The 19132-nt window shown below is 44.2% G+C and overlaps 1 protein-coding gene across 11 annotated transcripts in view; it reads left to right on the top strand.

The window, feature by feature from the left end:
* Nucleotides 1-19132, top strand: part of CLIP1 (CAP-Gly domain containing linker protein 1) — a 256458-nt gene that overhangs the window by 78938 nt on the left and 158388 nt on the right. For 9 of the 11 annotated variants that reach the window (XR_013621408.1, XM_068135143.2, XM_068135139.2 and 6 more), the window contains 2 exons: nt 8727-8843; nt 12513-12860. The exons of 1 other annotated variant lie outside the window; for it this stretch is intronic. Coding sequence is in view for 9 of the 10 variants with exons in the window: in XM_068135143.2 (XP_067991244.2) it covers nt 8727-8843; nt 12513-12860 (465 nt within the window). In the remaining variant the exon portion in view is untranslated. Of the gene's footprint in view, nt 1-8726; nt 8844-12512; nt 12861-17580; nt 17622-19132 lie in introns of those variants that run through there. One more of the 11 variants, XM_068135147.2, reaches the window with a different exon arrangement.

Genomic DNA, 19132 nt, shown 5'->3' with positions numbered 1-19132 from the left:
GATTCTACATGCTGCGCCATCTTCTAGCAACCATTTAAATTGGTTTAAAATACAAAGGTATTTCAGTGTACTTTATATATTTTAGTATATTCAGTGCAGTATACTGTTTATTCTACCAGGTGAGCGCCAGGGGTATTACCCCTATGTTTTTGTTTTGTTCCACTGCAAACCAAAGAAATACATACAGTCACGTGAAAAAGTAAGTACACCCCATGTAAAGTTTTGACTTTTTCAACATATTTCAACATACAGCTATTTGATCTTCATTTCAACAATATTGACAGATAAAGGTGATATAATATAACAAATATCATGAAACATTTACATTTTGTCGTCCATTGTATTATTTAAATAAACATAAATGCATATTTCGCATGCGGAAAAAGTAAGTACACCCTTGGCTCCAATAGGTGGTATTGCCCCCTTTGGTAGAAACAACCTCAAGTAGGCGTTTCTTATAACTGTGTACCAGTCTCTGACATTGACTGGGAGAAATTTTTGCCCACTCCTCCATGCAGAATTATTTGAGCTGTGCGATGTTTGAGGGGTTTCTTGCATGCACAGCTCGTTTCAAATCCCCCCACAACCTCTCGATGGGATTTAGATCCGGGCTTTGACTTGGCCATTCCAGAACCCTCCATTTCTTTCTTTTCAGCCACTCCTTGGTGGATTTACTGGTATGTTTCGGGTCATTGTCATGTTGCAAGGTCCACCTTCGGTTGAGCTTCAACTTTCCGACAGATGGCCTCACATTATCCTCAAGCACCCTCTGGTACAATGAAGAATTCATAGTGGATTCGATGATGGTCAGCTGCCCAGGCCCTGATGCAGCAAAGCTGCCCCAAACCATAATATTTCCACCACCATGCTTTACAGTTGGTATCAGGTTCTTGTGGTCAAATGCTGTCTTTGGTTTTCGCCAAACATGTCTTCTGGTACTGTGGCCAAATAGCTCTACGTTTGACTCATCTGTCCAGAGCACATTGTTCCAGAAGTGCTGCTCTTTGCCTCGGTGTTCATTGGCAAACTTTAGTCTTGCCCTGATGTTCTTTCTGGACAGCGAAGGTTTCCTCCTGGCACACCTCCCATGTAGATCAAATTTGTGCAGCCTCTTTCTAATGGTAGAAACGTGCACTTTGACATCAGCAGTGGCAAGAGCTACCTGTAGGTCCCGTGATGACATTCTGGGGTTCTTCGAGACTTCTTTCAGCATCTTGCCGTCTGCTCTCGGGCTGAACTTGTTGGGCGGCCTGGCCTGAACAAGTTGGCAGTTGTTTGGAATCTTCTCCACTTGTAGATTATCTTTCGGACAGTCGAATGATTGATTTCAAATTGTTTGGAGATCTTTTTAAGTCCTTTCCCAGACTCGTAGGCATCTATAACCTTCTTTCTGAAGGCCTCAGAGAGCTCTTTTGAAGCCGCACACTTCAACAACAAAGAGCAAACCAAACTAAATGTCTGAGGTTTAAATAAGACAGGTTCCTTCAAGATCCTCTCTAACGATGTTCTAATCATTTGCACCTGAGCTGGTGCACCTGATTCTAATTTTAGGTATTGGACGTGGTGATGCACTGGGGTGTACTTACTTTTTCCACATGCGAAATTTGCATTTATGCAAAATTATATTTTATTTAAATTATACAATGGACTACAAAATGTAAATGTTTCATGATATTTGTTACATTATATCACCTTTATCTATCAATATTGTTGAAAAGAAGATCAAATACCTGTATGTTGAAATATGTTGAAAAAGTCAAAACTTTACATGGGGTGTACTTACTTTTTCACGTGACTGTATGTGGATATCAAAAGATTTGTTAATTTCAACAATTTTCTGGAAGAAATGGTGCTTTATTTGAAAAAAGTGCACGGGTGGCAATATTTTTGGCCACGACTGTAGCTACATAGCCGGTGGCAGCATAGCCGGTGGCAGCATAGCCGGTGACAGCATAGCCGGTGACTTCACAGCCGCTGATTTCACAGCCGGGGATTTCACAGCCGGGGATTTCGCGCCGGTGATTTCGCAGCCGGTTATTTCACAGCCGGTGATTTCACAGCCGGTGACAGCATAGCCGGTGACTTCACAGCCTGTTATTTCACAGCCGGTGATTTCGCAGCCGGTTATTTCACAGCCGGTGATTTCACAGCCGGTGACAGCATAGCCGGTGACAGCATAGCCGGTGATTTCGCAGCCGGTGACAGCATAGCCGGTGACAGCACAGCGGGTGACAGCACAGCGGGTGACAGCACAGCGGGTGACAGCACAGCGGGTGACATCACAGCCGGTGACAGCACAGCGGGTGACAGCACAGCCGGTGACATCACAGCCGGTGACAGCACAGCGGGTGACAGCACAGCGGGTGACAGCACAGCGGGTGACAGCACACCCGGTGATAGCACAGCCGGTGACAGCCAATCCTGAAGGTATGACATACTACAGCTCCGACAATGCAAATGAACATCTGGCTGTGTGTGATTTAATTGCTGCGGAACGATGAAGCATTGATCTTGCGAGTGAATATTTCCTTTGGGTGTCGGCTCAGAATTTGCCATGGACAATGGAAATGACAGAAAAGAGAATGAAGCCAGCATGTTTACAATATTAAAACACCTTATTTAACAAATACTCACATATTTTAAAAAAAAAACTTTCCAATAAGTATCAATGGTATGATTACACAAGCAAATATACAGTTATCAGCGGTGTAAATCAACAACGGTGCATCAACGGTGTAAAAATGTTTCACTCAATTTAATAGTAAATCACAAAGAGATCTTAAATCCTTCACTTCAACCAATGATCGATCATAGAACAGTTAATTCATATGTGTGGAGAGAAATAGAGCTTGCAGCACTTCAGACACATAATAAATGAATGTTTATGGAAGTTTACATTGAGAGCTCCCATTTAATGTTGATTATTTCACTTGGACAAAGTTGGCCACCTGAAGCTCCTTGCTTGTTAATTGAGCTGGAACTATGTGTCTGATTTCCGAGGAAGGAGGGAGTGATGGGGCTTTGAGTTTGGCTTAAGGCCTACTCCTGGCTATTTCATGGATTTCTGCCCTTTTAGCCGCCACAGAGAGGAAAGGCAACGCAAGTGTTGCTGCATTTGCTCCGTCTCTCGTCCTGATATCACCCGGGTCGGCGTTGTGCTCCATAGGTCAAACCCAGGCTCGCATACAGCTGCGGTCTCAATGTGTGGACCAGTCTGCTCCATCATTCAATTCTCCATTGTGTGGTCTTCCTTGTTACGACTGCTTCTTCAATCACAATCCATGACGTCATTGGGATTGCCTTTTCTGCCAGAGTTGCTAGAAGAGCGGAACTCCCCTTTCCTGATCACCAGCATTCTCTAAGCCATTACGCCTCGCCTCTCATCCTTCCTATCAGCCATCTTTATATTTGTAGAAATATCCAGCAAATGGAGCATGATATGACAAATCTGTATCCAACTTTCCGACCTTAAAATAATCATCGCCCTTTGTGAGTTGGTGGTCATAGACTAAAGTGGGGATATCCGTCAATTCAAATGAGACATTCTCGCCATGCTTTTGAAAGAACGGGTGATACTCTGGCAGTGATCGCTCTCCAATAGGATGTGGTCCAGGACATGTCTGGGCTGGCGTTTCATCAATTCCTTTCACCATCATTGTTGGAATCGAAACACACTACATGGCCAAAAGTATGCGGACACCCCTTCTAATGAATGGATTCGGCTGTTTCAGCCACACCCATTGCTGACAGGTATATATATAATCAAGCCCACAGCCATGCAATCTCCATTGACAAACATTGGCAGTAGAATGGGCCGTACTGAAGAGCTCAGTGACTTTCAACGTGGCACCGTCATCGGATGCCACTTTTCCAACAAGTCAGTTCATCAAATTTCTGCCCTGTTAGAGCTGCCCCGGTCAACTGTAAGTGCTGTTATTGTGAAGTGGAAACGTCTAGGAGCAACAACAGCTCAGCTGCGTTGTGGTAGGCCATACAAGTACACAGAACGGGACCACTGAGTGCTGAAACTCGTAAAAATCGTCTGTCCTCGGATGCAACACTCACTATCGAGTTTCAAACTTCCTCTGGAAGCAACGTCAGCACAAAAACTGTTTGTCGGGAGCTTCATGAAATGGGTTTCCATGGCTGAGCAGCCGCACACAAGCCTAACATCACCATGCGCAACGCCAAGCGTCGGCTGGAGTGGTGTAAAGCTCGACGCCATTGGACTCTGGAGCAGAGGCAACGCGTTCTCTGGAGTGATGAATCACGCTTCACCATCTGGCAGTCCGACGGGTGAATCTGGGTTTGGCAGATGCCAGGAGAACGCTACCTGCCCGAATGCATAGTGCCAACTGTAAAGTTTGGTGGAGAACGAATAATGTTCTGGGGCTGTTTTCCATGGTTCGGGCTTGGCCCCTTAGTTCCAGTGAAGGGAAATCATAACGCTACAGCATGCAATGACATTCTAGACGATTGTGTGCTTGGGCAGCAGTTTGGGGAAGGCCCTTTCCTATTTCAGCGTGACAATGCCCCCGTGCACAAAGCGAAGTCCATGCAGAAATGGTTTGTCGAGATCGGTGTGGAAGAACTTGACTGGCCTGCACAGAGCCTTGACCTCAACCCATCGAACACCTTTGGGATGAATTGGAATGCCGAATGCGAGCCAGGCCTAATCGCCCAACATCAGTGCCCGACCTCACTAATGCTCTTTAATGTTCTTTAATTTAATTTAATTTAATTTAATGTTTAATTGTTTAATGTTCTTTAATGTCTAATGTTCTATTGCTCTGTTATAGCAGCAAAGGAGGGGACCAACTCAATATTAATGCCCATGATTTTGGAATGTGATGTTAGACAAGCACATACGGGTGTGATGTTCGGGTGTCCACATATTTTTGGCCATGTAGTCTAGTTTCCCATCATATTCTGACAATGTCTGTTTAAGCAACTTCTGAAGAACAATGAGTGGGACCTGCTACAGCTTAGGTGTCATTATTCAATCAATGATTGGTTAGATCAACACAAAAGACGATCCATATGAGACAAGTACGTGAGGATCTGAGACCACAAAGCAAATTTCATTAAGTAAAATCGAAGTCTATATATTACAGTCCAAATTAATACTGTATATCGAATCACTTGCACAATGTCAAACTCCTGAGGTTATAACTGTCTGTGACCGATTTGTGATCGGTTGGAGTTGATATTCTCTGCCATTCCATTAAAATTAATTCCCTCGTTTTTACTGAGCTAATTTTCAAAACAAGGACTTGATTGGAGTTCCGGTACATCCCATGGACTCTGCAATCTCCCTTGAACAATGTGAACCTTGACTTAGGGCTCTACAGAATCTGTTTCCACATTTTCATAATCCAGGATACCCATTCGTTCCACCACATCGTGTGAAATGCTACATTGACCAATGGGATGAAAGACTCGTGTGCAGCTGCTCTTTGGTACTAATCTGTGGATGAACTTTATTGGTGCTTGTCCAAGATCCCGCTGACTTATTGAGCCATTCCCTCACATTATGGAGGTATGGTGTGGCAATTATGTCATGCCTGTTCCTTCGGAAAATCCATCACAGGGTTCCTATCTCTCTCGAGGTGATTCCCAATGATGTGTCAGATCAATTTTCAGGATTGGTGTTGAATGTTGTCTTTCACCAGTTGGTGTTTCTGCAGTTTTGCTTTGAAGCTCAGTCAATCCCATAGAGTGATCACACGGCTTCGGTTGATCAGGATATTCACCATCAGACAAACTGACTTGGTGTTTACGAACCAAAACTTTAATCCTGCAAAGTGGTGAGATGCTGCCACATTGACAAAAGGTCAATAGGAAGGTTGTTCCAAACAGAAACCACTTTTGGAAGACAAGGCCTCTTGTGGGTAACATTGCTCTATGGCGCAACTTTAAGGCTGCACTGCTGCGTCGCTGAGGCCTGTGATGTCTGTCTTGTGAGAAAACATTTCTTGACTAATTGGGCACACCTTCTCTATTCCATTTTATACAGGTAGGGAAGACTTGTGACAAGCTGTCTGAGGTCGAGGGGGTAGTTGTCCCCCGTCGCACCGCGGAGCGAAAGGGGGACTATGGTTTTCCCCTCCGTCCGTGCGTCCGTCCGTGCGTGCGTCCGTCTGCGTGCGTGCGTAAGCGAAGGACCGAATTCTAATTTGGTGTGTGGGTGCAACCCACGTCAAAATCCAAGATGGCCGCCGCCATGTATGTCTGAACCTTGTGAGCAGAATATCTTGAAAAATAAGCGAAGTACCAACTTCTAATCTGGTGTGCGGGTGTATCTCGGCATAAGGAAGAACGCTATTGAAAATTGGATCGCCACGTCAAAATCCAAGATGGCCGCCTTGCGTCTTCCACTGTCAACTCACATCACTTCACCGACGGGGGACCTTGGTGTAACGCTTGTTGCTATGGTAATACCTTCTGGAGAGATTCTGTGCTGGATGCTGATGATGCAAAATTGATTTATTCCATATATTTTCTATAAAGTATTAAGGCGGATTCTACGGGTAGGCATATCCATGACGGAACGAACTTGTGCTTTACAAACTGTCGCCCAAGTTGTCTTGTCTAATTTGATTTTGAGGAATGGTTGTCTGTTTTTGTTGGAATATTCAGTACACCGTGGAAGTACGACATATGCTGTCTAAAGTAACCTTAAATATAGTTATTTGAGAAGCCTTATCTAGCTTAACATCATTCCCCCACTGTGGAATTCCCCTATTATTAGCCCCCGTTGGACTTGTGGATTGCTTAGGGGCTTATGGATTGGGTCGTGCCCGTCCCACTGTCCGTCCGTGTGTGCGTCCGCAACCATATCTCGGAGATGTATGGACCGATTTTGTTCATACTTGGCACAAAGACAACACATGAAGGTATACATATGCACATCATTTTGTTTCGAGATACGATCGAAGATGTCCGACTGGGGGCCATTTTGGTTGTTTAAAAAACTCAATGTTGAACACGTCCTCAACCATTTCTCGGACATGCATTTACCAATTTTGTTCAACCTTGGCACATATATAATGAATGACGGCTTACAAAAGAACGTATTTTTTTTCGACATTAGATCCAAGATGGCCGACGTGGCCATTTTGTTACTCAAACATGTTACCAACCATTTCATGAACATGCATGATCCGATTTTATTAAAACGTGGCACAGAGCACATGATGGAATACACGTGCACCTCAATTTATTTTCCGATCTGATCAAAGATGGCCGACTGGTAGACTGACGGCCATTTACGTTGTAAAAAAACCCAATATTGACCACATCCTCATCCATTTCTCGGACATGCATTAACCGATCTTGTTCAAACTTGGCACACAGAAAATGAATGATGAGATGCATATGCACGTCATTTTTTTCCGAGGTCAGTTCCAAGACATCCGACTGGCGGCCTTTTTGTTACTAAAACGTGTCCCCAACCATTTCTCCACATGCATGGACCGATTTTGTTCAAACAAACATTCAGTACATGAGAGTACATCTCCAGAATATTTTGTTTTGTCATCCGACCGAAGATGGCCGACCGTAGATGGCCGACTGATGGCTTTTAACTCCGTACGGCAAAATTACTAAAATCACGGGGGCTATGACATTTTATGGCTTTTCTTGTTGCTGTTGGCCTCTCGTTTGTTTGACAATCCCCACTTTTGATTTCGGAAGCGTTGACATTGTTCTGGTGGAGGTGCCCATTGTCTCTCAGCCAATTATTATTCCCTGTCAAATCGGTTGGCTCCTTCCTCTGTGACACGATGCTCTGAAAATGATCCGTGTCCCATGACTATTGCTCCTTTGTGTGTTGATGATACTCAGTTATGTAAACTGTTGGCACTGGGTCAGCAATGGCGTTCCCGTGTTGGCCTGTCTGTAGTTCCCACCTGAGCACATTCACAATGCTGTGATTCCAGGTTCAAGTCCCGTATGCTGTGTTGATTTGTTTATTATTTTCTAATCTAGATGTAAAAGTGCACTGGCGACTGATGGTGTCCTCATCCTGCATTCCATATGTATACATATGTCTATATATATATATGTATACACCTCTCCACGAGCCTTGCATCACTATAAGAAAGAAAGATACCATCAGACATCTTTGGGCAAACTGTACCCCGACAACAACCTTTCCATAAAATGTCAGAACTATTGTTGTCCAGAAATTGTCACCAACCTGTGTTGGACTCCTTTGACGCTTTGTTGATTTTATTTATTTATTTTTTACTTTCATTGGGAAAGATATTGCATGTGAGAAGGACATGGGATCCCCTGTCCTCAAGTGCACGATGTTCGTTCTCGATGTCTCGCTCACGCTCTTCAGGAGGAACTCTTAAAATCTAAAAAGCACTTTGACTGCACTCCCGGCTTACTGTTGAGCAAGCATGTTTGAACCCTTTTAGCCTTGAAATTTGTATGACTCAGACATTCAGGCGCGGTGCGCACACACATCACCCAGATGTTTTCACATCAACCCACGCTGAGCGAAAAGGTTGAGCTTTGATACAAATTGCTGTTGTGTTACCTTGAAAATGCTTTATCAGGTACACCTCTGATGTCTACAGCCGAGAATCTCCATTGATTGTAGCTTAGCGTAGATGATAGAGGTAGTGTATAAATCGTTTTAACGTCCAACCTTCTGTTGCTGTACTTTTCAAACTTTCAACTTCATCTCCTTTGTTTGTTTTTCTTCCGATGTTTAGGGTCTCAAGCTTCTCCCATCCCAGTTCCACCGGTAAAGATTCCTTCAACAGCACCCTCATCGGTGTGCCCAACAGCTGCACCAGCAGACTCATCCAAGATGAGAGGTTCTCGCACAGGTCAGGCAGTGGTAGGGAAGTAGTGATGGAGGGAATGAGAGGTATGTGATATTTAATTGGAAAATAATCTGTTAAAGCTGAGGAGGCATCAAGGAAATAAGTTAATGATTCCAAGGAGAAAGGTGTCAAATAATGAATTGATCATACCAATTACCGACAAGTACCGACTGGGCAGGTAATGTTGCCAACTGATGCTTATCCTGGCCCAATATATGAGTTTGCTAGCGGAAGACATATCTGCCAAAAAAAGTCGATAAACAAATACAGATACATTCAAAGCATACCGCCCCATGCCAAATATATAAATAACATATCCACCAGTGCTTGGCATTGCCGGGGCACCTACGGCGTCTGGCGATAACGCCATGCAGCACATGGAGTTGCTTTTATACGCACCTTATAATGTATACTATGACCACTGAATGTTTGGATGTTTAGCATGCCCCTTTATTGTATGGTTTTTTTTTGTCTTTAAGAGCACACCACCTCAAATTCCTAACAACTGTCAAGTTGATGTGGGAATAAAGTATTGAATCCTGAGAGGGTATTGTGACGGAGAGGTGTACAATAAATTGATTGATTAATTGTGTAATTAAAATAAAGAAATATAACCACCTTCAGAGGCCATTTTTCCCCGCAAAGCGGGGGTTGGCCTTTTTCGGGAACCGTGGTTGTTGTTGTTTTTTGTCCCCTTTTTGAAGCAATGTTTTACGGCCGGATGCCCTTCCTGACGCCAACCCTTTTTGCCGCCTTTAACGACAACCAGGGAATTACCAGTGAACTGGTACTCAATTAGCTGACCTCGGAAGGGATGACAGGCTGAGTCAACCCCCCTGGCGTTAATTCAGCGATCGACCGGGATTCGAACCCAGGATCCTAGGTATCCTAAGATTCTAAGCCGGCACCCTAGCCGCTAGCCCAACACCAGGGTTAAAATAAATAAATAATAATCGTAAAATAATTAATTTCTTAATCATTTGACTCATAGCATACCTAAACCACCAGTGTTTGTGACTTTCCATGGATACCAAAGGTGTTTCATCTGAAGCTATACCTTTTTGAAAACTAATGAAATAATGAATCAATCGAAAAAATTTAATAATAAAGTGTTTACTTGCTTAATCAATAAATACGTAATCGATTAATTGGTTAATCAATAAATCAAAAAATCCTTTTAGCCAAATCACTTGCTAACTGTCAGGTCCAAATATCAGCTTCCTAGCTCAAAAGGTGCCTGAGATATCGTCCAGATGAGAAAGAAAATAAATAAGTGATTAATAATGAAAGTAAATAAATAATAATGGTAAAATAATTAAATTATTAATCAATTGGCTAATAGAATACCTAAACCACCACCGATTCATCTGAATCTGTAACTTAAAAATATAATTAATTTAGTAGGTAATTGAATACTTAAATAATTAATCGATTAATTGATTAATCAATCAATGAATAAATAAATAAATACCCTTTACAGCCAAATCACTTGATCATTGTCATGTCCGAATATCAACTTCCTAGCTCGAAAGGTGCCCGAGATATTGCCCAGATGAGATAGAAAATAAATGAAATGATAAATAAATCGATAATAATGAAACAATCAGTCAATTAATTGATTAATAAAAAATCAAAAAAATACCGTTTTTGCCAAAACACTTGCTCATTATTGTGTCCAAATTTCAGCTTCCTAGCGCAAAGGATGGCTGAGCTATCACCCAGACAAACAAACAAACAAGAAGACGTCATGCGTAGCACGATACTTTGACGCTTTGTTGATTCATGATGCCCCCCCCCCCCCCCCCAAAAAGTTTTCCAATGATACAGCAAATTGTCCATTTCATGAAGATTAAAATTTACAATCTTGATCAAAGCTCGGGTCAACAGGATGAAAAGTGACGATTTTTTCAGATGAAAAATGATGATTTTGAAGGTTGACCTTGAGTTGACCTTTGACCTTTTGCCTTCAAAAGTAGTTAGTTTCCCTATTTAGTGACTCAATGTGCAAATGCTGTTCAATTTTCAAGTCAATCGGATGAAAATTGAGGATATTAAAAATTTGGCCTATGTTGACCTTTTGGCCTATGTTGACCTCAAAAATAGATGGTGGTTGAATTCAGTGACCATATATATAAATCCTCTTAGAAGTTCAAGTCAATCAAATGAAAATTGGTGATTTTAGAAATTTGGCCTATGTTGACCTTTTGGCCTGTGTTTACCTAAAATATAATATGTGGTTGAATTCATTGACCAGATATGCAAGTCCTCTTCAAATTTCAAGTCAATTGGATGAAAATTGAGGATTTTAGAAATTGAGCCTATGTTGACCTTTTGGCCTATGTGGACCTCAAGTATACTTGGTGGTTGAATTCAGTGACCAGATATGCAAGTCCTCTTCAAATTTCAAGTCAATTAGATGAAAATTGAGGATTTTAGAAATTTGGCCTATGTTGACCTTTTGGCCGATGTTCACGTAAAATATAATTTGTGGTTGAATTCAGTGACCAGATATGCAAGTCCTCTTCAAATTTCAAGTCAATTGGATGAAAATTGAGGATTTTAGAAATTGGGCCTATGTTGACCTTTTGGCCTATGTGGACCTCAAGTATACTTGGTGGTTGAATTCAGTGACCAGATATGCAAGTCCTCTTCAAATTTCAAGTCAATTGGATGAAAATTGAGGATTTTAGAAATTTGGCCTATGTTGACCTTTTGGCCGATGTTCACGTAAAATATAATTTGTGGTTGAATTCAGTGACCAGATATGCAAGTCCTCTTCAAATTTCAAGTCAATTGGATGAAAATTGAGGATTTTAGAAATTTGGCCTATGTTGACCTTTTGGCCTATGTTGACCCCAAGAATACTTGGTGGTTGAATTCAGTGACCAGATATGCAAGTCCTCTTCAAATTTCAAGTCAATTGGATGAAAATTGAGGATTTAAAAAATTTAGCAAAGTTGATGACCTTTGGCCTATGTTGACCTTTTGACCTATTGACCCCAAAAACAATAGGCCTCTTGCTTTTGACCAACTCTACCATTTGGTGAAGTTTCGTGAAGATCGGTTGAAAATTGTGACCTGTAGACCGGTGACAATCAAACAGACAAACAGACAAACAGACAAACAGACAAACAGACAAACAGACAAACAGACAAACAGACAGACAGACCAACAGACAGACAGAACCACAAACACAACCGACCAATATACTTGAAAAATCTTCGATTTTGCAAGTAACAAACAAACAACCAGAGTGAAAACTGTGTACTCCCTTTCAGTGCGCATCATCACCGGGCCCCCTACGGTGCCCGGCGATGACGTCATGCAGCGCCTGGGGATGGAATATGAAAGGAGCGGTGTACAACAATTTTGCTGACTATTCTATTTGACAAGAATGATCGGAAGTCATAGTTATTGCATCTCCAGAAGTTATGGATGCACCAACTATGACTTTTGATCATTCTTGTCAAATCGATTGTCAGCAAAATCGAATCAAGCAATTTTGTTTTTGCAGAATTGTTTTCAACTAGCACATAACTAGCCGGGATAAGTATCAGTTGGCACCGTTTCCTGCTCGGTGGGTAATTAGCATGACCCGGATGAACGAATGGAATATGAAGTGAAACGACTTTTACGTTATTCAATCAAATGTGGTTCTTTCACTTTTCACAGATGGGACAATACCCAAGGAAGAAAGTGATGACTTTGTTGATGATTTCATCATTGGCGAACGCGTCTGGGTCAACGGTAACAAGCCCGGCTTCATCCAGTTTCTGGGAGAGACGCAGTTTGCGCCCGGCCAGTGGGCTGGCATTGTACTCGACGAGCCCACAGGAAAAAACGATGGGACGGTGGCTGGAGTGCGCTACTTCATGTGTGAACCATGTCGCGGCATCTTCACGAGACCTTCAAAGTTGTCCCGCTGTTTCCCATCTTCGGGAACTGAAAGTCAGCCCTCCTCAGTTGCACCATCTCCTGGCAGTGTTCTTGTCTCACCACCAGCCTCTTCGATCGGAACCAGTAAGAGTCGTTCATTTGCTTGGCACAGCTAGGCCTTGCCCTGCTCACAGGAAGTAAATGTTTATACACCTGAAAACATGGCCAGCCTTCGCATGTGTGCTTGTCCTTCAGCAAACATTTGTTATTCACAACAACAATAATGATTTGTTCTGATTTTTCTTGACACCCTACAATCTATAGGCTCTACATATGTTAATTGCAGGAACATATTCATCTAAATATACAATATTCATATTAGATATTCTTGCGAGCTCACATACCATCTAATTATGAAATACAGTTCAAGCCTGAAGTGTACTTTCTGGCCCGGTGTTGGTTTAGCGGTTAGGGTGCCGGCTTGGGATCCAAGGATCCTGGGTTTGAATCCTGGTTGATAGCTGAATTAACTAACGCCAGAGTCAACACTCAGCCTGTCATTCTTCTGAGGTCGGCAAATTGAGTACCAGCTCACTGGTGATTCCTTGTGTGCCGCAAAAGGCGACTAACAGTGACTCGTGGTTGTCCCTCTAGGCCCTCTCCCCATTGGTATTTTTTGTGAATATAAGATTGTTCTTCACGGTTCTGTTTAAATATGTTTAAACTTTTCCCCTGCAGTGTTTTATTCAGTGGTTTATTACAACACGCTGTTTTTCTTCCTATTTGAAAGGCTCCTTTCAATTTCCTCTTCAACTCATTCCACTTCAAAAAAAAATTCAATCTCTTATAATTCTTTCTCACGACATGTTCTAAATTCTCATTCATTCCACCCTTCCTCCATCGTTCTTAAACGGATCGCTAACTTGAAAATCACAATAAACCCAATTTGTTACAAATGTTCGTCTTTCATTGATCATCCACTTTCTAAACTCCCCCCTTGCCCCTCCCCTCCAAATCTCCCCCTTTACCCCTCCCCTCCTAAACTCCCCCCTTGCCCCTCCCCTCCTAAACTCCGCCCTCGTCCCTCCCCTTCAAAACTCGCCCCCAACCCCTTCCCTTCAAATCTCCCCCCCCCTACCATCCCCATCCAATTCTCCCCCCTCCCTCCTCCTCCTCAAAGCTGCCTCCTCCCCACTTCGTCTCCCTTCTATCTCATACCTCCACCTCCCCCAACCTTCTACTTTCCTCTGCCCCTCCTCAAAAAACCCCTCACTGTGCCTCATCCCATCACCATCAAACATTTTGTCCTCCTCATCCTTCCCTTTCTTGTAACTCTTCTGTAATCTCTGACACACTATCAACTGCTCTCCCTACATCCCCCTCCCATCCTTCATATGACCCTACCCCTCCCCTCCCCTGTCCTACACCCGATGCTCCTCCTTTCTCCTCATTAACGGTATGGACCTCAAACATCCGGGGTCTTCGCTCAAACCTGATTGATCTCTCCATTCAGGTTGCTTCTGACAATCCAGACGTGATCTGCTTAACAGAAACTTTCCTCCTTCAAGATGTCTCTGATTCCTTAATATCTCTTCCTGGTTACTCCCTCCTCTGGTATGATAGCCCTGAGCCTCGTCCTGGTGGCAGGGTTGCTATCTTTATCAAAAACTCTCTTCCTCACTCTCCTTGCACTGCCCTCTCTCCACCCCACCCCCAGGAGTACCTCTGGCTATGTCTTCCTCTCCGCTCCCACCTTTTGTTAATATGTGTTCTGTACCGTCCTCCAAACAGTGATGACACCATTTACATTTTGCTGTCTGACAACATGGACCAAGTTCTATCACCTCATCCAAACTCTCTCTTCCTCATATGTGGCGACTTCAACTGTCATCATGCCAGCTGGCTGGGTGTGGGTTCCTCTCTCACCAGCCATGGAACCTCACCAAAGGACTTCTGTGACTCATTGGGACTGACACAATCTGTCAATTTCCCAACCCGGATCTCAGTCAATGGAGTATCTTCTCTTCTGGACTTGGTTATGACTAACTTCCCTGCAAATGTCTGCTGCTCTTCTTCTGTTCCAATCGGTTCTTCTGATCATGTGCTTGTTAAAGTGGACATCTCTCTGGCCATTCTCGGAGAGCCTCCTCAGCGCGGACGAGTCTGGCATTTCACTCAGGCTGAATGGCACGGTCTGCAAGCAGCCATCAATCATCTGGACTCGTCTCCCATCTCCACTGCCTCTGACATCAATTCTTCCTGGGAATTCTTCCAAAGCAAACTGCTCTCTCTCATGCACAGATTTATCCCATCTAGTCTTCAGTTGTCTTACCCTTCCTCCCGTCCATGGTACACTGAGTCTTGTGGTGAGGCAGTTGCACTGAAACAACTTGCCTTTGCCTCTTGGAAGGCAAATCCAACTGAAGGCAATCTCAGTTCCTTCCACCAAGCTCGGAACAAGTGTGTGTCTACCCTCAGGAGTGCCAGGAAGCACTATCTCTCCACACTCAAGAATGAATTCTCAAACCTGTCTCCTTCCTCCAAATCCTGTTGGCGTCTGGTCAAATCCGTTTCTGGTGTTTGTTCCGCTCCATCCCCTCCGTTACCTCAAATGGCTACACAGTTCACACTGCACGTGACAAACCCGAATCCCTAAACTCTGTGTATGCCTCAAAATCTTGTGTCCCAAACCCATCTCTCTCTGTTCCCACGTTACCCAGTCGAACCAAACTGCTCCTGGACTCTGTGTCCTTCTCTCCTGACAAGGTGGAGAAGATTTGTCAAACCTCGACTCTGATTCTGCAACTGGACCAGACGGCATCAGCTCACGGGTCCTAAAATCCTGCTCTGCCGCTCCATCTCACCCTCTCTCTGTTCTTTTCACTCTCTCTTTTGCTCAACGTCATCTGCCAGCATCTTGGAAATCAGCAAACATTACCGCTTTACACAAAAAGGTGCAAAAACAGATCCTTGCAACTACAGACCAATCAGCCTGCTCCCAATTATCAGCAAAGTCATGGAATCCATCATTGCTTCGGATATCAAATCCTTCCTCTTCTCCAATGGCTTGATCTCCGATCATCAATTTGGATTCAGACCAGGTCATTCTACTCTGGACATGTTGCTTCTGCTGTCTCAACAATGGATGGAGGTCCTCAATGCCAAACAGGAAATCAGAGCCGTCTCCCTTGACATATCACATGCCTTCGATACGGTCTGGCACCCAGCTCTGCTCACCAAACTCTCCTCCTATGGTATCCATGGAAATCTACTCGCATGGCTTGCGGACTTCCTCTCTGGTCATAGTCAACGTGTGGCCCTGAATGGATTTCTCTCATCTCCCCTTCCTGTTCTGGCTGGAGTTTCCCAAGGTAGTGTTCTGGGCCCTGTGCTATTTCTGGTCTTCATCAATGATCTCTCCAACTCTCTGGAAAATCCTCTCTATCTCTTTGCTGATGACTCCACTCTCTGCCGCTCCATTCCTCATCCCTCAGATCGGCAGTCTGCAGCCTCCTCACTCTCTGCAGACCTGGACAAAATCACAGACTGGTCAAACAAGTGGAACAAGTGGTCTTTCAATCCTGACAAATCTCACACTCTTACTATGTCTCTCCGAAAAGACCGACTGGAAAACCCTCCCACCCACTTTCTCAACAATCCTCTCCAAGAAGTTCTGTCGCTCAAGCATTTGGGTCTCACTATCTGCCATGATCTTTCCTGGGAAAACCACATTTCCAAGCTGGCCTCCAAAGCCAGTCGCTGCCTGGGCATCCTCAGTCGTGCGAAGTCCTTCCTTGGCACACCTGAGCTCCTCAGCACATACAAGGCTTTCATCCGCAGCTCAGCCACAAGGGGGCGGGGCATGCTAAATAGTGCAGGGATTATGGGTAAAATTACCTTGTTCGTCGTCCCCTCTGTTGCCAATCCAGTGTCCTTCATGGCAACGCATTCTCATATAAACACTGAGATAGCTCCTTAGTGCACAACAGTAATTAAATTCCCTCCCCTTACAATGACTGACCAGAAAAACCAGCAGGAAACGGCTGCATACAACGCCACCATGGCACCAAACATCGAGCAAGGCTGGGAGCCACGCCCAGGAGGACTGTTGATTGGCCAGGGGGAGGGGCGAGCAACACCACAGGGTGGGAAGCACTTGGCCAATGGGAGGGCACCAGCGCAGGGAGAACATTCGAGAGGTCGAGAGACGAGGCTTTGATTGGGAACGCGCGAGATTGACGTCACAGGGCAAGTGATAAAATTGCTGGCTCGCCGGCATTTTGGGTCTCCTCCATTTCCCTCTGTGCTTTCCTGGGGTTATTCGTACTCGCTCCCCTCGTGCTTGAAGCTCGCTCTCTTGCTCTTTCTTTTTGCCTGGACCCTTCGTGCTTCGCTCTTGGAGATCTCTCGTCGCTCGGAGCTCTTAGCTGGTTCGTCGTGGTGCTTGGAGCGGTGTTCAGTGCTCGGTGCTCTTGGTGCTCCGAGCGAGCAGGACCTCACGTGCGGCAGACGGGCTGGGAGCGAGGCGTGCCACTGAGCAGACGAGCCCGGGCCTACCTGGCGGCGTGCACTCGGGGCCTAGCGGAGCGCGCGAGCAAGGCGGACAGAGGTTTCTTCGCGCCACTGGAGCCTAGACGATTCCGGATGACACACTGCAGACTACTGACAGATAAGGCCGCACCCCACAGAACATTACACGACGGGACAGTTATTTTATGTAATTCATTCCTTTGTCTCGTATTTGGAACTCGGTGTGCGGGATCCCGATTTAGGAAAATTATTTATCTTCCGTCGTGTTTCATTGTCTTGGGTTTGAAATAAATCATTCTCTTTGTACATTTTACCTCCCATGTTCGCTAAGTTACTTTCCCCTGCAGGATCGGAGCTGCCGTCGGTTCGCTATGGGTAAGCGCATCCGCTTCTTCTTCTTAATTCTTCCCCCATGCTCTTGTAGCCGAATCCGTGTTTGATCGTCGCCTCCATTAAAGCCCGTTTGGTCATCCCCGAGCCCTGGTGTTAACCGAAGGAATCACGCGACAATATATTTATTTATATATATATTTATATATTTATATATATTTATATATATATTTATATATATATATATATATCGTTGTTTTTTTTTTTGTTTTTTTGTTTTAAATAAACAGGAATTAAATTACTGCATGGGGCAAAGTGTGAAAAATGCTGACTTAACCAGAGACTCGAACCAAGGATCTCCATCACAGCTGCGCCATTGAGTCTCCGGAATCTCCTCAGAAATTTTCCACACTTAACACTGCTTTATAATGGCCGATGTATTGTGTGCCTGCTGGGCAGACTCCATATATGAGCGTATGTATATGCATGCGTATGTACGTGTTTGCAAGTATATGTAGAAGTGCATGGGAGATTAGCTCGTCTACAATTTTTTAATAAACAGGAATTAACTTCCTGCATGGGGCTGGTGTGAAAAATTCTGACTCAAGCCGGGACTCGAACCCACGAACCTCATCACTTACGCGGTGACAGCCCACTGCGATATTGAGCCAACGGAATCTCCTCAGAAATTTTCCACAGTTAACACTGCGAGCTTTATAATGGCTGATGTCTTACGTGCCTGCCAGGCAGACCCCGGATGTGAGCGTATTTACAGTGCATTCAGAAAGTATTCAGACCCCTTCACTTTTTTCACATTATATGTTGCAGCCTTATGCTGAAATCGTTTAAATTCATTTTTTCCCTCATCAATCTACACTCAATACCCCATAATGACAAAGAGAAAACAGGATTTTAGAAAGTTTTGCAAATTTATTAAAAAGAAAAAACTGAAATATCACATTGGCATAAGCATTCAGACCCTTTGTTATGACACTTGAAATTTAGCTCAGGTGCCTCCCATTTCTCTTGATCATGTTTGAGACGTTTCTACACCTTGATTGGAGTCCATCTGTGGTAAATTCAATTGATTGGACATGATTTGGAAAGGCACACACCTGTCTATATAAGGTCTCACAGCTGACAATGCATATCAGAGCAAAAACCAAGCCATGAGGTCGAAGGAACTGCCTGCAGAGCTCAGAGACAGGATTGTGTCGAGGCACAGATCTGGGGAAGCCTACAGAAATCTCTGCTGCATTGAAGATTCTCAAGAGCACAGTGGCCTCCATAATTCTTAAATGGAAGAAGTTTGGAACAACCAACACTCTTCCTGGAGCTGGCCGCCCGGCCAACCTGAGCGATCGGGGGAGAAGGGCCTTGGTAAGAGAGGTGACCAAGAACCCGATGGTCACTCTGGCTGAGCTCCAGAGATCCGGTGTGGAGATGGGAGAAACTTCCAGAAGGACAACCATCACTGCAACACTCCACCGATCTGGGCTTTATGGCAGAGTGGACAGACGGAAGCCTCTCCTCAGTGAAAGACACATGAAAGCCCT

The sequence above is a fragment of the Myxine glutinosa genome, chromosome 14 (assembly GCF_964187855.1).
Source record: "Myxine glutinosa chromosome 14, kmMyxGlut1.1, whole genome shotgun sequence".
NCBI lineage: Eukaryota > Metazoa > Chordata > Myxini > Myxiniformes > Myxinidae > Myxine > Myxine glutinosa.
Note: the sequence above shows the minus strand (reverse complement) of the source record. Positions and strands in the feature narration are given on the sequence as shown.